The 19,153-nt window shown below is 45.5% G+C and overlaps 1 protein-coding gene across 2 annotated transcripts in view; it reads right to left on the reverse strand.

Moving 5' to 3' along the window:
• The window catches only part of slc24a4 (solute carrier family 24 member 4), a 234,354-nt gene that overhangs the window by 10,869 nt on the left and 204,332 nt on the right, over positions 1 to 19,153 (reverse strand). For both annotated transcript variants that reach the window (XM_033027758.1, XM_033027757.1), the window contains exons 12-15: positions 13,735 to 13,901; positions 10,823 to 10,937; positions 6,935 to 7,047; positions 343 to 408 (exon numbers count right to left, since the gene is read on the reverse strand). In XM_033027758.1, coding sequence (XP_032883649.1) covers positions 343 to 408; positions 6,935 to 7,047; positions 10,823 to 10,937; positions 13,735 to 13,901 — 461 coding nt within the window. The remainder of the gene's footprint in view (positions 1 to 342; positions 409 to 6,934; positions 7,048 to 10,822; positions 10,938 to 13,734; positions 13,902 to 19,153) is intronic.

The following is a 19,153-nucleotide window of genomic DNA, read 5'->3' on the forward strand; positions in this document are numbered from 1 at the left end:
ATTGGCAAATTAAATTTAACTCAGACAAGGTGACGTTTAAGATCAGGACCCTTCTTCAGACTGAAGGTCTGAATAGTTCAATTGCATGGGAGCTTCCTTCACCAACTGACCCACGTATTCAATGGATGAATATTTTCTTTAAGCCGTGATGTTCGCAAGATTGAACTAAATTGCCCTTCACCTGCCATTTCAATGCCTGAGGCCAATATATTGCCACTACTACTGTCCATGGATTAATTTGGGTCTCAAAAATATCAGCCCACACTCACTTTACACCATGGATTTGGTGAGAGAATTCCAATGTCGGGGATCATATGCATGAGTGAAATATAGCCTACTTACCGTGAGTGCCACAGATCCTAAGAGAAGAATGACAGAATAAACAAGGCCTTTGCTGTTGATGCGGACCTATAAACAACAAAATGGATTCATTTAGTCCTGACGCACAGGTCACAGCAATTAGAATAAACTGAAGTATGTTTAAGCATCCTGAGGCATAAGTACTAATAAGTACTCATAATGACTCACGCTGCCTCCTGGTCACTTGAACAACAATTTGCGAAGGAAAAGAGGTCAGGCTGTGTAATTTGGGTTTGAAATTGGAATTTTGTGATACTTTCTAATTGTTTGATGGCTATTTAATAGACCGTCCATATAACTTCTTCATCGTCAATCGTGATCCACAAGATAGCCTTTGTACCTCTGAGTCAGTGTGAGATTTGGGTAAAAGGAACATAGTTTATAAGCAGGTGAAAAACCCCCCATATACCTTTGATTACAAGATATACAAACCGGCAGAGACATTTATATTGAGAAATGCAGCTTAATTTTTGCTTCGTATCTCAGCTGGGAAAGAAGAAATGAAGAGCGTACTGCAAAGTCTAGTCTAGATGGGAAATATTGAGAATATTTATTAAACTTTGACAATGCAGCTACACTCTTTGATTTTATATGTAGCTAGACCAAGGGGGACCCGTTGGGTCCTGTCCCCGCAACGCGCGGTTGAGGTGGGGAGGCGGCCTGCGGCATCACACACACTAACCACCCCCCTTGATATTATATTCATATTATTCATTCGCTCCTTTTACCCCATCCCCACCCTATCCACTCACGCATAGCCCCCAACTCACAGGCAGGTCTGGAGAGGGAAGTGGGGGTACAGAGACAGCAGAGAGAGAGAGGGCAGAGACAGAGAAAGAGTGCAAAGACAGAGAGAGGGGCAGAGACAGAGAGAGCGGCAGTGACAAAGAGAGAGAGAGAGAGCGAGAGAGAGGGGGGAGAGAGAAGGGGGGCAAGGGGGGGGAGAGAGAGGAGAGGCCGGGGGAGGGTAAAGGGGGGGGGGGGGCGAGAGAAGGGGGGAGAGAGAGGGGGAGAGGAGGGGAGATGAGGGGGGAGAGGAGGAGGAGAAGGGGGCAAGGAGGGGGAGGAGGAGGGGGAGAGGAGGGGGGGAGAGGAGGAGGGGGGAGAGGTTGAGGAGGGGTGGGAAAGGAGAAGGGGAGGAGAGGGAAGAGGAGGAGGAGGAGGGGGAGAGGAGGAGGAGGAGGGGGAGAGTAATAAGGGGGGGAGAGGAGGAGGAGGAGGAGGGGGAGAGGAGGGGGGAGAGGAGGAGGGGGGAGAGGAGGAGGGGGGAGAGGAGGAGGGATAAAACATTTTACCATTAGCGTGTCGTTTTTTCGAGAAGATGTGATCACACACAAACAAACACACATATCCACATACAAGATCAGAGTTTATAAGTTATAAGTAAATCCTTAGTTATAAGGATTAACAACAATCGACGTTTCAAAGTGGATTATTTGCAGTACGATGTTCTTTCCATGCTGAGATACACCGCATTTCTTCATATAAATGCGTTCTGTTTGTTTGTATATCTTGTAATTGAATGTAGATGGGATTTTTTCACTTCTGCTAATAAACTATGCTCCTTCTGCTAGAGTCCAGTAGGCAGAGAGGGTCTGCATCTTTGCCAGGTCCACAGGCTTCCCAATGACCAAGGGTGTGATCGATTGACACACATTATTGGGCGATAGGTGTTCTGATCAACATTGACAGATAACCCAGAACCCAAAGGCTTTCCATCTCTTCAATCTTCGACTGGTGTGAAGCCACAAGTGACCAGCCATATGGGTCAGTGTTGTAGGAGATATTTATTGTCTGCAGGGATATGCCACAGGGTCCTTTCCACTCTGAAATGTGCAATCTCAATGTCGTACTTTTTTAGGATCTAAAAGTTCCTTTTAAAAGAGTTAAAACAGCCATTTGTTAAAACTTTGCATTATTTATCCATCAGCTACTGTGCTGAGAAGGTTCATTGTTCTAGTGCTGAAAGTCTCCTGACAATCATTGCTGTATCAAGGGAACTCTCAGAATGATCGGTCTTAAACCAGATGCTACTTGTGATGTCTGTGATGTCTTTGCAATCAATGTAACAGAAACTCGTGCATGAGCCTCGTGACTGAGGTCAAGTGACCTTCAAGATAAAAGGCAGTGATTGCAGAATAAACGGGCTCTTGCTCTGGAACACAAACCCGGTGTGGACCTGTCCTTTGTGCTAGTCACAACTAAGCCTTACCTCAGACGAGAATACCTTACATGGTGTCAGAAGAAAACAAAGAAAAAGAGGGAAAGAAGTAGAGGAGAGCAAGCCTCAAGCCTCCATGGAAGAGAAGTCGTAGAGGAAGGTTCAAACAGGACAGTGGAGCCACTACCGGCGTCGAACAAGACCGACGAAACAGAGTGAGCCCGGCCGGAAGGAGTGTCAGCCCGGTCGTGAAAGCCCCGACGCAGGGGAACGAGGTAAAGAGGAAGGTCAGCAGGCAACCAGTATCGGAGGTCTGGAGTGGCCAGCAGTGGAGAGACGTGCAGTCCCGACACAGGGGAGCGAGGTGCAGCCCCGACGAGAGGTGCAGCCCCGACACAGGGGAGCGAGGTTTAGCCCGACGGCAGGTGCAGTCCCGACGGGAGAAGCAGCGACCAGCATGGCAGCAACCAGGTGAGCCCGAGAGCCAACGGTGGGCAGAGAAGCGGGACCTGCAGAGAGGTGCAGTCCCAACAGAAGACGCGAAGAGCAAAGACACAGACACAGATGGAAGTGCTGTAGAAGTGCTGTAGAAGAAATTATATTGAAATGCTGTAAGAAATGGGTCTCTCCCAATTGGGTTTTGTTTACCTGATATATACTGCCTCAGTACTCTTGCTCTTTTCCACAGATATGTACTGCCTCGGTTCTTTTGGACGTAAAAATAATACAGAACCGTGTAATTATTTGGCTCTTTTCGACAGAAATACACTGCACTTGGTACTGTTGTGATAAAATGTAAGAATACTTTAGAACGGGGTTCTATTAGTTATTAGTGTTCTGTCTGCACAGGTGATTCGGGTATACTAATTAAGGGGCAATCAATGTTTTGTCTTTACATGCAGTTCATTATCTCTTCTCTTCTCCCTCATCGAGGCCAAACTAAGTTTGTGTCTGTTAATTGTGTTTTCAACAGCTGCAGGTGATCACCGCAGTTCATTATCTCTTCTCTTCTCCCTCATCGAGGTGATCAACTAAACAAAGTATGAGTCTGGTTGATGGAATAAAAGGGGAACCCCGTGTAGCAATGTGTAAAAAATCCCCTGGATAGCCGTGGATGGACCATCAGAAGTCAGACGCCCAGATGGGAGAAACCTGGACAGAGGAGCCCGTCTTCCCGAAGCCAGCAGTAGTCTCCCAGAAGGGTCTTTAAGTAGGAGAAACCTAGTCAGAGGAGCCAGTCTCCCAGGGGTGAGAAATGGCCAGAGGAGCCCGTCTCCTAGATGCCAGAATAAGTCCACAGAAGCCTAGCTAGACAGTCTCCCAGTCGCAGCAGAAGGCAATTGAGAGAGGCCCTCTGCTACAGTGTAAAATTAAAGTGGATATCAGGGGAGTTGATAAACAAAGTGAAAAGGGGGAGATGTATGATCTGTAAAAATGAAGAGGGAGATATAAAGTAAAGAGGGAGATGTGATTTCTTGCTACGTTATGTAATAAATGTAATATGTATATAACGTAAATACAAGTGCCTGTAACATTTTAAAAGTAAAGAGGGAGATGTGATGTCTGTGATGTCTTTGCAATCAATGTAACAGAAACTCGTGCATGAGCCTCGTGACTGAGGTCAAGTGACCTTCAAGATAAAAGGCAATGATTGCAGAATAAATGTGCTCTTGCTCTGGAACACAAACCCGGTGTGGACCTGTCCTTTGTGCTAGTCACAACTGAGCCTTACCTCAGACAAGAATACGTTACACTACTCACACGGCTGTCAGTGCAAACAAGAGACCCAAGCGTTGCAGTCCGATTGTGGGGGGGGGGAGGAGACTCTGGGTACTGCTGAAAGAAAAGCCTCTTAAATGTTGCAATCTTATAGAAACATAGAAAATAGGTGCAGGAGTAGGCCATTCGGCCCTTCGTGGGTCACCTTCAATATGATCATGGCTGATCATCCAATTCAGTATCTTGTACCTCCCTTCTCTCCATACCCCCTGATCCCTTTAGCCACAAGGGCCATATCTAACTCCCTCTTAAATATAGCCAATGAACTGGCCTCAACTACCTTCTGTGGCAGAGAATTCCACAGATTCGCCACTCTCTGTGTGAAAAATGTTTTTCTCATCTCGGTCCCCCTTATCCTTAAACTGTGACCCCTTGTTCTGGACTTCCCCAACATCGGGACCAATCTTCCTGCATCTAGCCTGTCCAACCCCTTAAGAATTTTGTACGTTTCTATAAGATCCCCCCCTCAATCTTCTAAATTCTAGTGAGTGCAAGCCGAGTCTATCCAGTCTTTCTTCATATGAAAGTCCTGACATCCCAGGAATCAGTCTGGTGAACCTTCTCTGTACTCCCTCTATGGCAAGAATGGCTTTCCTCAGATTAGGAGACCAAAACTGTACACAATACTCCAGGTGTGGTCTCACCAAGACCCTGTACAACTGCAGTAGAACCTCGCTGCTCCTATACTCAAATCCTTTTGCTATGAATGCTAACATACCATTCGGTTTCTTCACTGCCTGCTGCACCTGCATACCTACTTTAAATGACTGGTGTACCATGACACCCAGGTCTCGTTGCATCTCCCCCTTTCCTAATCGGCCACCATTCAGATAATATCTGCCTCCACCACCTCCTCTGGCAGTATGTTCCTGGCAACTCTTTTGCCCACACATCACCGGTACACTTTACTCCTCTGACCTTAAAGCTACGTAGCCTAGTATTCCATATGTTCACCTTGGGGAAAAGGTTCTGACTGTCTACCCCATCTATGCATCACATAAATGAATAAACTTCTATCAGGTGTTCCCTCAACCTCCGATGCTCCAGAGAAAATAACCATTTCTGTCCAACCTCTCCTTATAGTTAATACCCTCTAACCCAGGTAGCATCCTTGTAAACCTCTTCTGCATCCTCTCCAAAGCCTCTAAACCTTCCTGTGCTGGGACAACTTGACACATGATTAGTACCCAAACAAGTTCACCAAGGAGATCATTGCCTGCACTGCAATCAATAACCCTTGTGATTTTCATTCATCTTTAAGGGACTGCACAGTGGCACAACGGTAGAGTTGCTACCTTACACCGCCAGAGACCCGGGTTCGATCCTGAGCACGGGTGCTGTCAGCATTGAGTTTGATTTTGATTTTGATTTTATTAGGGACAGTGCATATTAATAAAACATTTGCATGTAATATGCAAGATTGTAGCCAGTGGCTAATTTCCATCTTTAGTCCCACACAAAAATAAACACATCCCAAACAAGGTAAAAAAACAGAAGACAAAACAAACAATATGGTTTAGCCTGCAGTCATAACATAGAATAAATAACAAACACTCAACACAGTTTAAAGTCCCAAAGTCATTGTCTCTTCCCTCCTTGCTTTCCCTCTGCGCTGAGGCAATCCAAGCCTCCGATGTTATGACCCTGCCGGGTGATGGTAGGTAAGTCCCGCAGGCTGAATCCGAGCTCCGCAAATGGGCCGGTTCAAACTCCGCGGCCCGGGGCGGTCGAAGCTTCCGAAGCTGCCGTCCTCCAGTCCAGCGGACGCAGCTGTAGTTGCGGGAGCTCCGGAAAACAGAACTCGAGCTCCCGATGATGTCGTCCACTGGCCCACTGGCCCGCGGCCGAGCCTCCGAGGCTCCAAAGTCGGGTCGGAAGTTGTGCCGCACCGCAACCACAGCCCCGAAGTCGGCCAGGCTCGCGTTGGTAAGTCCTGGCTCTGCTCCACAGCCTCCACAGCCTCGAGGTCGGTCGCAGTTGGAGGCCGCCAGCTCCGCGATAGGCCTCAGCGCAGACGGACACGGAGACGGGGGATACGGCAGGAAAAGTCGCATCCCCCCGAAGGAAGAGTAAAAAAACACACCACACCCACCCCCCCCCCACACACACACAGTTAAATAAACCGAAACAAACCGCAAAAACAGGACAAAAGAAAACAAAAAACAGAAAAGACAAACGGACTGCAGGCGAGCCGCAGCTGCAAGGCAGCGCAGCCACTCCCAAATAGTTTGTACCTTCTCCCCGTGGGTTTTCTACGGATGCTCCGGTTTCCTCCCACACCCCAAAGACGTACAGGTTTGTAGGTTAATTGGCTTTGGTAAAATTGTAAATTGCCCACAGTGTGTGTAGAATAGTGTTAGTGTACGGGAATCGCTGGTCGGCGAGGAATCGGTGGGCCGAAGGGCGTGTTTCCTTGCTGTATCTCTAAACTAAACTTTCCGGAGTTCGGGGGGTCGGGGTGGTTGCATTCAGGTTTTTTTTATCCTCCAGTCAGCTATGTTTCAAACAGGATAACCAGAGAATAAGGAAGGTGAGCGTAAATTACAAAGGTGTTGTTGTAGCTTTGAGGCCTGCATTTCTTCATACATCCTATTGGTGTTTGATGTATTAGCAGGAAAAGTACAGAATACTTACAAAGGATCCAGTGTCAATAATCATCGTCTGCAGACCCCACGGAAGACCTAAACCAACGAGGATGTCGAAGACATTGCTTCCGACTGTGTTGGACACTGCCATGTCACCCATTCCTTTATAAAAATATAAATTAACATTTTCAAAAAGATCAGCATCATATTTCGCTTGGGCAGCTAACACCCAGCAGTATGAATATTGATTTAGACTCATTGAGTTGTATAGACATACAGTGTGGAAACAGGCCCTTCAGCCCAACTAGCACACACCAGCTACACGAACCTCACCTGCCTGAGTTTGGCCCATATCCCTCTAAACCTGTCCTATCCATGTACCTGTCTAATTGTTCCTTAAACATTGGGATAGTCCCTGCCTCAACTACCTCCTCTGGCACCTCGTTCCATACACCTACCACCTTTTAGGTGAAAAAGTTACCCCCCAGATCCCTTTTAAATCCTTTCCCCTTCACCTATGTCCTCTGGTTCTCAATTCCCCATCTCTGGGAAAGAGACTGTGCGTCTACCCGATCTATTCCTCTAATTTCTCTAACTTCAAGAGGCCCTTACTTTCTCTCTCTCTCTCCGTCCCTCCCCCACCCTAGTTCTCCAACTAGTTTCACTGTCCTACTGATTAATTTTACAGTTTGTACACCCCATTGTCACCTTCCCCATATCCAACTATGAACCATTCTATATTTCCTTGATCATCATTATTTTCTCTGGAGCATTGGAGACCATAGGGACACATGACAGAATTTTATAAAATTATCAGAGACTAGCAAAAGGGAGACAGTCAGAATCCTGTTCCCAGGGTAGAGATGTCAAATACCAGAGGGCATAACTTTAAGGTGAGAGGTGAAAAGTTTAAAAAACGTAACTGTGGAGAAGACTAGTGGGTGTATGGAGCATGTGTCCAGCAGTGGGAGGAGAAAGCAGATACGGTAGTGGTATTTAGGAGACTTTTTTACATAGGCACAGATATGCAGGGAATGGAAGTCAATGGGTCATGTACAGGCAAAAGGGATTAGTTTAATTGGGTATCATGCTTAGTACAGTCATTATGAGCCAAAGAGCTTGCTGCTGTGCGTGCTATTCTCTGTGTCGGAAGGAACTGCAGATGCTGGTTTAAACCAAAGATAGACACAAAATGCTGGAGTAACTCAGCAGGCCAGGCAGGATCTCTGGAGAGAAGGAATGGATGACATTTCAGGTCGAGACCCTTCTTCAGACTGAGCCTTCTATCCGTCTGAAGAAGGGTCTCGACCCAAAATGTCATCCATTCCTTCTCTCCAGAGATGCTGCCTGTCCCGCTGAGATACTCCAGCATTTTATGTCTATCTTCTGTGCTATTCTATGTCTATGAGACAAAGCAGAGAGGTGAGATATTGCTATTGACTGTGTACAAACATTCCACTGTTAATAATTGTCTCTCGGCGAGTGGCGAGGTGGAAGGTTTCCTGGCGAGCCGCAGCCATACGCAGCAGCAGGCCTGGCTCGCTGCCACGCAACCGAGAAGCCACCGTGCCCGGCCGCTGCTCGCCCTGAGGAGCGGAGAGGAAGGAGTCGGGACAGAGGGCTGGTAAGTGGATTGGCTGCGGGAGGCAGTTCAGGGTGTCTATCAGTGGAGTGGGCCGCTGGAGGCCTTGCAGCAGCCTGGGGCTCGGCTGGATTGGGTGCTGCTCCAAGAGGCCTAGCTCTTAGACCAGACTCGGCTTGCAGTGGCACTGAGTGGTGTAGGACACCAACAGCTAGGCTTGGCCAGACCGACCCTGCAACATCCACAGGATAACGGGCCTTCATGGCCAGGTTCAGAAGTCTACACGTTGATAAATGTGAGGTTATATGTGGATAAATGTGAGGTTATATGTGGATAAATGTGAGGTTATATGTGGATAAATGTGAGGTTATCCACTTTGGTGGCAAGAACAGGAAGGCAGATTATTATCTGAATGGTGTCAGATTAGGAGAAGGGGAGGTGCAACGAGACCTGGGTGTGCTTGTACATCTGTCACTGAACGTATGCATGCTGGTGAAGAAAGCCAATGTGTCGGCCTTCATTGCAAGAGGATTTGCGATTAGGAGCAAGGAGGTCCTACTGCAGTTGTACAGGGCCCTGGTGAGACCGCACCTGGAGTATTGTGTGCAATTTTGGTTTCCTAATTTGAGGAAGGACATTATTGCTGTTGAGGTAGTGCAGCATAGGTTCACCAGATTAATTCCCGGGATGGCGGGACTGACATATGATGAAAGAATGGGTTGACTGGGCCTGTATTCGCTGGAATTTAGAAGGATGAGAGGGCATCTTATAGAAACATATAAAATTCTTAGAGAATTGGACAGGGTAGATGCAGGAAAAATGTTCCCGATGTCGGGGGAGTCCAGAACCAGGGGTCACTGTTTAAGAATAAGGGGTAGGCCATTTAGGACTGAGGTGCGGAAAAACATTTTCACCCAGAGTTGTGAATCTGTGGAATTCTCTGCCACACAAGGCTGTGGAGGCCAATTCACTGGATGTTTTCAAGAGAGTTAGATTTAGCTCTTAGGGTTAAGGGAATCAAGGGATATGGGGAAAAAGCCGGAACAGGGTACTGATTTTGGATGATCGGCCATGAAAATAATGAATGGCGGTGCTGGCTCTAAGGACCGAATGACCTACTCCTGCACCTATTTTCTATGTTTCAATGTTTCTATAAGAATTGGGATTTGAAAATGGCGCCAAACCTGGCGATTCTGTATACTGTTGCAGTGTATTGTTTCTAGACACTTGTACTGTATCTAAAGAAGTGGAATCTCCCCATAGAGCTGGGAATTGGTGATGTGGTCCCTCCAACTGACATTTTGAACTTTTCTGAACATTCGGGTGTAGGTATCATCGAGAGACTTGGACAGTGCTCGAGTTAGAGTCCATGCCTCACACCCGTACAATAATATGGTCTCTACAGTTGCATGGAAGAACCTTTCCAGAGAGCTTGGAAAATAGCAAAGGCATGGAATAGTTAGATGGTGTTGTATTTCTTCAGGAAGTCTCCAGCATCAGTGAACGTTTGACATTGGAAAGACTTTTTAACAATTAATCAGTCTGGATGTGTAACTCACTACCACATTTTATGGCAAAATGTTAAAATACATTTCAGGATATATTGGGTCATTACACATGGGAGAAATGAACACAAAGATATAGAGAGGTAAAATATGGCTATATATTATCTGTAATGTGACATAACTTTTCCAGCAATTCCACTCATCTCTCAATGTAATGAAGCCAGGAGAATGATGCAGTGTTGGAGTGAGCATTCTCAAGGGAGTAATAAGTCTGAACAGCCAGCCTGGACGCTGAGATACCACTGAAGTGTATTCTGTACATAATAGGCTCCATTATCCTCCATTCACTTATGGAATTTGGAGAAATAAGTACATTATTACTCCACATTCCTAGCCTGTAGATTGAATTTTGCCTGGACTCATGTTCATTAGGCATTAAACATGATGCATGTAGTGCCCTTGCCACTATGTGTCGTCTTCAATGCTAATGACCATACATCTCGGCATCAGTCTCTTATAAACCATGCCATCTCTGGAAAGAATAATGACCATGACCTATTTTTCATTCCAACTACTTCACAAGAGCCTGCTGTATAATGAAAATGACGGAGGCATTGATGTCTGGCAAAGTAACATTCCTAATCCATAAAAACAATCAATGATACGATTGTTTTTTTTTGGGGTGGTAAAAATAAACCTACCTTATTGATCCAACAGCTGGGTTGTTCTAAAGGTGGATTGGATGACTGGAAACTATTATGATTAATTCCTTGCTAAGCCGATCTAATGGAGCCTGTTTGCACTGCACAACATTATAAAAGAGCATAACATGAATAAAATATGTCCTTACCTTGTCTGGCCACTATTAAGCTAGCCATGCAATCGGGAACACTTGTTCCGGCTGCCAGAAATGTGATCCCCATGATAATGTCTGGAATTCCAAGAGTGAACCCGATGACAGTGACCTAAACGCAGCAAAGAAACAGGATGATACAGTCAAATCCACATGCTAAACTATAACTCAAGATGATATGTCTAAATAACCACTTTCATGCACACAGCATCCCAAGGCTCTAACAAAGATGAACATCAAAACAAGATGTTTGTCTGGCATATGAATTTAATAAATGTAGCAGATTGTGTGCGTGGGTCTGCCTTATGTAGTGTGGCTGGCAGCAGAAAGCCTTTTTTATCCTCTGCCAGCCATCAAACAATTCCAAATCTTCAATTTCATGCAAGAATGCTGCCACCCTAACTATTCTGCTGAATGTGAATATAGTCAATAGAATGGAGGCAGCAGCCTGGCTTGGACTTATCGCAGAATCATAGACATTTATGGCATGAACGAAGCCTTTTGGTCCATTGTGTTTGCGGCTTCCAACAAGAGCTACTCAGCCTTATGTCCCTCTCCTGATCATGTCTTTCCTATCAGTTTTATCTCAGCTTTCACAGTTGCTTACACTGCTGTGAATCTCACTGCCGCGCACACCCCTGCCAATCTTCACAGCTAAAGCGCACAGTCTAGACAGCAGGTTTAACGCCTCGCTATCTGAAGATGGGGCCCACCTGAGGACTCGTACATAACCTCCTCGCTGTTCCAGACCATGCCAGGGCTAATAAAAGAAAATTTCCCCTTTTCCATCTTAATCACCTTATCCACCTGTCCTTTTTTTGTATCATCACAAATCTGCAGACATATTTGCCCAAGTCCCTTCATTCCTTTATTTCTCCCAGTTTCCTATCATTTGCTGCATACTACCTTGTCTTGCTTGCCCTCCCGAACTCCCTTATCCTTCTCCACACTGAATTCCATTTGTACCTTTTCTGCCCATTTATGGATAGCTCTTATTGTCCATACTTTTCTTTTTGTTTTCAAGTAAATGAGCAATTTTAAAATCTCATCTGCCAACATTATAACTCTTAACTTTAAGACAATGCATTCCATACAATGGAAGGGACACAAGAGGCTGGAGTAACTCAGCGGGACAGGCAGCATCTCTGGTGAAGAGGAATGGGTGACGTTTCGGGTCGAGACCTTTCTGCATCTATTTTATGAAATTGTCTGGTATTATTCTGACTGATTTGATGGGGGGCCAAATTGAAACGATGAATGATAAAACATGTTAACGCTATGAAACAAGAAACTGGATCCACAGGAACAAAGCTACATTTGGAGAGGAACGAGTTAAGACATTTCTGATCCCATCGCATCATTAAAACTAAGTTAGTTTTAGTTTAGTTTTTAGTTTTAGAGATAAAGCGTGTAAACAGGCCCACTGAATCTGCGCCGACCAACAATCCCCGTACACTAGTTCTATCCTACAAACTCGGGACAATTTACAGATGTCAATTAACCTGCAAACCTGCACGCCTTTGGAATGTGGAAGGAAACTGGATCACCCGGACGGAGAAACCCCACGCGGCCACAGACTGTACAGACCGCGCCCGTACTCAGGATTGCACCCGGGTCTTTTGCGCTTTAAGGCAGCAACTCTACCTCTGCGCCACTGTGCCGCCCTCACCATGCATGGGCAGCACTTGGATGGGCAGCATGGGAGACCTCCTGACAGTATCACAAGCACCACAGGTCACTCTCAGCAGAAATCATCTCTCATGCAAAGTGTTTATTAAGCCCTGTTGTGCCAGTGGAGCTGTCTGTACATGTTGTCATACTTTGTCGACAATGTGTCAAGATGCTACTTCGCAGCATCATTTTCTAAAACATTTTTATCTGCTCTAGCTTGAGTTTTCTGTCATTCTCTTCCCGTTGCTGTCAGCCTGTTTGCTTACCGTCCATGGTGTTGTGCCATGCATTCCATTTGTCAAAATGCCTGTCAGAACCTCAGCTAGAATAGCTTTTCGCTTTGACTGTGCTTTCCATCAATGGTGTCCGACAGAACTTGCAACCAGATATGGAAACTAGACACAAAGCGCTGGAGTAACTAAGTGGATCAGGCAGCATCTCTGGAGGAAAAGGATGGGTGACTTTTTGGGTTAGGACCTTCTTCAGACTTCTGTAGATGCTGCCTGACGGAATTCTGATGGCAGATAAAACTTGGTGACATTTGCCATTTGTATCATATCTTCAATAATTAATTACACCTACAACTTTCCTGAATTATATTAGCCATTTTAAATTTAATATCTTAGTGTTGGCTCTGAATTGACATATTCAAGTTTACCGATTGAAAGAAATTGTCAAAACTAGTTTTTGAGGAGGTTATGATTTTGATTCTTGTTCATAAGACATAGGAGCAGAATTAGGCTCTGCTCCACCACTCAATCATGGCTGATCTATTTTTCACTCTCAACCCCATTCTCCTGCCTTCGCCCCGCAACCTTTGATACCCTTACTAATCAAGAACCTATCAATCTCCGCTTCAAAAATACCCAATGACTTGACCTCCACCGTGACCTGTGGCAATGAATCACACAGATTCACCAGCCTCTGGCTAAATACATTCCTCCTCATTCCCCAGTTTGTATCTAACACTTTCATAAGGATCACCATTGAATGGATAGAGTCAGTACAAAAGTGCGGAGGTCTGATAGGAGCCAGTAAGTTTGAGTCGAGCACTATTTTGATTGTTTCTGGTGATACCCTCCCGCATTCTGAACACACAATTCCCTTTCTGTCACGACACTTCCAGCATGTAGAATGTAAGCACCCCGGGATTATTACAAACAGCATCCCTGCATAAGCGTTATCGACTCAGGATTGCACGTTTTTTCAACAGTTTAAGTTAAGCCTTTGCTCCTTACCATCCAAACCATTAAGTAAGAGAAGACAGCAATCCACACGGTGGACATGAAGAAGGTTACCATGAAGAACCTCTCCCAGCGAGGTTTTGCACAGTTTGGGATGGTGAAGAAAAGCACGAGAAGGACCGGCCACGAACTCAGCCACTTCACCTTATTCAAACAACCCCCTGTGGATAAATATGTTTTAGAGCATTAGATTTTCACAGTGAAGGAAACAGACCCGTTAGAAAATGAAAACGACACAATCTTTATAAGATCATGCCAGCAACTGCATCTAATTACTGAGACAAAAGGAACTTCAGATGCTGAAATCTTGAATGAAAAGTGCTTTGTGTCTCTCTTACGAGGCTTTTGAGGAGGTAACGAAGGTGGTCGACGAGGGTAGGGTGGTGGATGTTGTCTACATGGATATTAGTAAGGCATTTGATGAAGTCCCCCATGTTAGGCTGATCCAGAAGATTAAAATGCATGGGATTAACAATGACTTGGTCACATGGATTCAGAATTGGCGTACGGGTGGCACGGTGACGCCGTAGTAGAGTTGCTGCCTTACAACGTTTGCAGCGCTGGCGATTTGTGTTCGATCCTGACCACGGGTGCTGTCTGTACGGAGTTTGTACGTTCTCCCCGTGACCTGCGTGGATTTTCTACGAGATCTTCGGTTTCTTCCCACACTCCAAAGATGTACAGGTTTGTAGGCTAATTGGTTTGGGGTTGTATGCTTGGTATAAGTGTAAATTGTCCCTAGTCTGTGTAGGTTAGTGTAAGTGTGCAGGGATCGCTGGTTGGTGCGGACTCGGTGGGCCGAAGGGCCTGTTGCTGCGCTATATCTCTAAACTAAACTAAACTGCTAATACCACACAGAGGTGCCTGATAATGCTAACAAATAATATGGATGTGCAATTTTAGAGCAGGTGGTAGGCCATGTGACTGTTCACAAGATCCTGCCTGCCATTCAATAAGATCAAGGTTGTTTCGATTGCAACCACAACTCAACATCCATCCACAACTCAGCATTTGCCTTAACAAATGCTCTCTGACTACCTAACTTTTCAAGCATTTAATCCTTTGCTCCAGATTCTATATGCCTGAGATGCTTTTGTAAGCATGTTTTTCATTGTTTTTGTACCTGTGCATATGACAATAAACTCACTTGAGCATCTGCAGTCTCTGTTTCACTGAGATATTGGCTAGTTGTGAATTGGTGCTTTCGTTGGCAGTGAGCAGGTTAAAGCAAGCATAAGATAGAAGCATTATGTATATTTGTAATGAACTGGTTATAAAAGTGTGTCATTCTTAACCTGACTCAAGACCACAGGGAAAGACTGGGAAGGCATAGAAACAATGTGGTCTGATGTTCAGCCTCCTACATGGATGTTAAAGTCCTCGTCCTGTTCATCGTGTTATTGCCTAAATACTTTTCTCCTTTAGAGATACAGTGTGGACACAGGCCCTGCGACCCACCGATTCAGCTCCAACCAGTGATCACCCCATCCACTACACACTAGGGACAATTTTCAATTTACAGAAGCTAATTAACCCACAAACCTGCATGTCTTTGGAATGTGGGAGGAAACCAGAGAAAACACATGTGGTCACAGAGGGAATGTACAAACCCCGTACAGTCAGCACCCATAGTTAAAGCCCTGTCCCACGGTACAAGTTCATTCCAAGAGCTCTCCCGAGTTAAAAAAACCCCAAACTCGTGGTAAGCACGGAGAATGAACGTAGCGGGTACGTCGGAGCTCGGGGACGTCTCTTAGCGCTAACGGTAGGTAAACAGGAAGACTCGCTAACGGCAGGTAAGCACGGGAAGACTCGTGAAGATTTTTCAACATGATGAAAAATGTCCACGAGAGCCCCGAGTACCGACGAGTGGCCATTACCGTAAATCTCCGAGTTCGAATCAAGGCAAACTCGGGAGAACTCTTGGAATGAACTCGTACCGTGGGACAGGGCTTTAAGGATTGAACCCAGGTCTCTGGTGCCGTAAGACAGGAACTCTACCGCTGCTTAACCGTGCCGCACTATTCTCGAGAGCACTATGCACAATTACGGAGCGTGGTGTACCAAATGCAGGCATGTGAGGAAGAACAACAAATGTCTTCAATCAGACCAATACATTGCCAACATCAATCTGCAGCTTGGCTGCGTGCTGAACATGAATGTAATTTGAGGTTTAGAGTGAAATGATGAGTTACAGCATCATTATTTATAATGAACTAAGGGCTCTTGCTTGTTTACGGGCATTTACAATAGTTTGGCATTATCACAGAGCTTTAATATGCAAGTGCCCTACCTGAGGTTATTGAAAGGTAAAGGCTCAGAACAAAGTCTGTTCACAAATTTAATTGAGGTTACATGTTTTTCATTAGTGTGCTGGCGAGCTGCCCACACAAGTGCATTCAACCTACCAATGTTTCAAGGTGGAAGTATAGGCACTTTAACATGACAGTCAGAGCCTTGTTCCTGGGATGGAGATATCAAATACAAGGTGACAGAGTGAGGTGAGAGGGGTAAAGCTTCAAGAGAGATGTGAACCTTTGTTTACACAGAGGGTCGTAAGTTGCTGGAAAATGCTACTGAGGACGGTGGTTGCGGCAGATACAAGTGACATTTCAGAGACTTTTGGGTAGACACGTGAAGAAGAAGGGAATGGGGAGATATCACCGGGTGGCACGATGGCGCAGCGGTAGAGTTGCTGTCTTACAGCGCCAGAGACCAGGGTTCGATCCCGACTATGGGTGCTATCTGTACGGAGTTAGTACGTTCTCCCTGTGACCTGCGCGGGTTTTCTCCGAGATCTTCGGTTTCCTCCCAGACTCCAAAGATGTACAGGTTTGTATGTTAATTTTACGTGAGTGACTACGTGAAGAAGCCGTCAGCCCGCATGCGCGTCATTACGTCTGGCGCATGGTGCAACGCTGACTGGAGTCCATAGAGTGTGTAGGCTTGTGTTAATGTGCGGGGATCGCTGGTCGGTGCGGACTCGGTGGGTCGAAGGGCCTGTTTCCACGCTGTATCTCTAAACGAAACTAAACTAAATATGGATTACGTGCAGGGAGGTAATATTTGGTCTTGGCATCGTGTTCGGCATGGACATTGTGGACAGAAGGGCATGTTCCTGTGCTATCCTGTTCTATGCTCTACGTATTATTGTTAGACACCTCCCAGGACACTACGGTGAAAGTAGAAAAATGAAAAAAAAATGTGAGCATTTGTTTGGGAGAAATGTGTGTGATATAATATTGAAAATGCTTGTGACAAATGACAGTAGATTTTTGTGTTCAGGAATACTAGATGATATTCACACAGCACTTATGATTCTCCAAGTACCTGTGCATTTGGTGGCTGGAAAGAAGCTAGGGGGCAGGCTGAGACAATGGCTTTGACAGATGAAGGCAGCAAGCAAGCTGTACAAGTGTGGGCCCAGAGAGATGGGAACTCTGTCAGGGAAGGTAGGCCAGAGTGAAGGGAAGACACTCATGTCCACAAGTGGGAGAGTCTTGAACAAGGGATAATATTGTGTAGAGAGGAATTGCAGATGCTGGTTTATACTGAAGATAGACACAAAGTGCTGATGTAACTCAGCAGGTCAGGCAGCATTTCTGGAGAAAAGGGGTGGGTAACATTTCGGGTCAGGACACTTCTTCAGACTCCGTTTTAGGTTGGGACCCTTCTTCAGAGTCAGTCCAGTCTGAGTCCTTCTCCTCCCCAATCCTTTTCCACTCTGAAGAAGGGTTCCAACCCGAGACGTCACCCATCATTTTTTTTCTCCAGAGATGCTACCGAACCCACTGAGTTACTCCAGCACTTTGTCTCTATCTTCGAGGGAAAATATTACAAGATAAGGGCAGTCGTTTAAATCTGAGGTTTCCTTAGGAATTTCATCTTGCAGATGGTGGTGGACCTGTAATTCTCTACTCTCGATGGCAAAGGAGGCTAAATCATTGGAGGCATTTGAAAGATCATGGAATTGAAGTCTATGGGGGAACATAGAAACAGGAACCGAAGAGGAAATAAGACCCAAGACTGATAGGCCATGTGGATGGGCATCAGGGGAATTCTTAGATGGACAATTGCAAGCTAAGCCTGCCTGAAAACACATCAATGTAGTCAGAAGGTAGAATCAAAGAACTGCAGATGCTGGTTTACAGAAAAGACACAAAGTGCTGGAGTAACTCAGCAGGGCAGGCAGTATCCCTGGAGAACATGGATAGGGGATATTTAATAATAATAACTTTATTTATAATAATAACTTTATTTATAAAGCACTTTAAACAACTGCAGTTGCCACAAAGTGCTGTACATGAGAACTCATGGACAAAAAGCTATTACAAACAATTAAAAACCATTAAAAAACCATAAAACGAAGGACTATAAAAAACACACTAAAAATTAAAAGACATTAAAAGCACTAAGAACAGGAGCAATGCCTCAGCCAGTGTCGAAAGCCAAAGAATAAAAATGTGTTTTTAGGGAGGATTTGAAGATGGACAGTGAGGGGGCCTGTCTGATGTGCAACGGCAAGGTGTTCCAGAGTGCCGGAGCAGCAACAGAAAAGGCTCTATCCCCTCTGAGCTTCCGCTTAGACCTTGGTACCTCAAGGAGCAGCTGATCAGCTGACCTGAGGCACCGGGCAGGAGCATATAGGTGGAGCAGCTCAGAGAGGTAAGGCGGGGCGAGCCCATTCAACGATTTAAAAACAAATAAAAGAATTTTGAAATGAACTCGAAAGTGCACTGGGAGCCAGTGAAGGGAGGCCAAAATTGCCGTAATGTGCTCCCTCTTTCGAGTTCCGGTCAAAAGGCGAGCGGCAGCATTTTGAACAAGCTGGAGACGAGCCAATGAAGCTCGTGCGACTCCAGAGTAGAGTGCGTTACAGTAATCCAGCCTAGATGTAATAAAGGCATGGATTACTGTTTCAAAATGCTGCCGCTCGAGAATGGGCTTCACCTTTGCCAGCTTCCTTAGGTGAAAGAAGCTGGACTTAACCACCGCGCCTATTTGTTTATCTAGTTTAAAATCACCGTCCATCCTAAAACCCAGGTTCAAAACGGTTGGCTTTACAGACAATGCCAGTGGACCCAAGTCAACAAAGGGAGGTTCACGGCAGCCATTGGGGCCAAACAAAATCACCTCTGTCTTCTCTTCATTAAGTTCCAGAAAGTTTAAGGCAGAAAGTTTCAGGTAGAAAGAACTCTTCTTCAGACTGCTAAGGACACAAAGTGGTGGAGTAACTCAGCATAGTAATCCTAGTCTGAAGAAGTGTCCTGACCCAACACATCACCTAGGCCATGATCACATTGATTGTGAGGGTGAGCTTGAGTGGCTGAGTAGCCTAATACAGTTTCAAAAATACAATGAGAATGGCATTAGTGTATCTGCAAATCAATTCAATTGATTGGTGTAGGATGGA

Source organism: Amblyraja radiata, chromosome 9, assembly GCF_010909765.2.
Source record: "Amblyraja radiata isolate CabotCenter1 chromosome 9, sAmbRad1.1.pri, whole genome shotgun sequence".
In the NCBI taxonomy this organism is placed as follows: Eukaryota; Metazoa; Chordata; class Chondrichthyes; order Rajiformes; family Rajidae; genus Amblyraja; species Amblyraja radiata.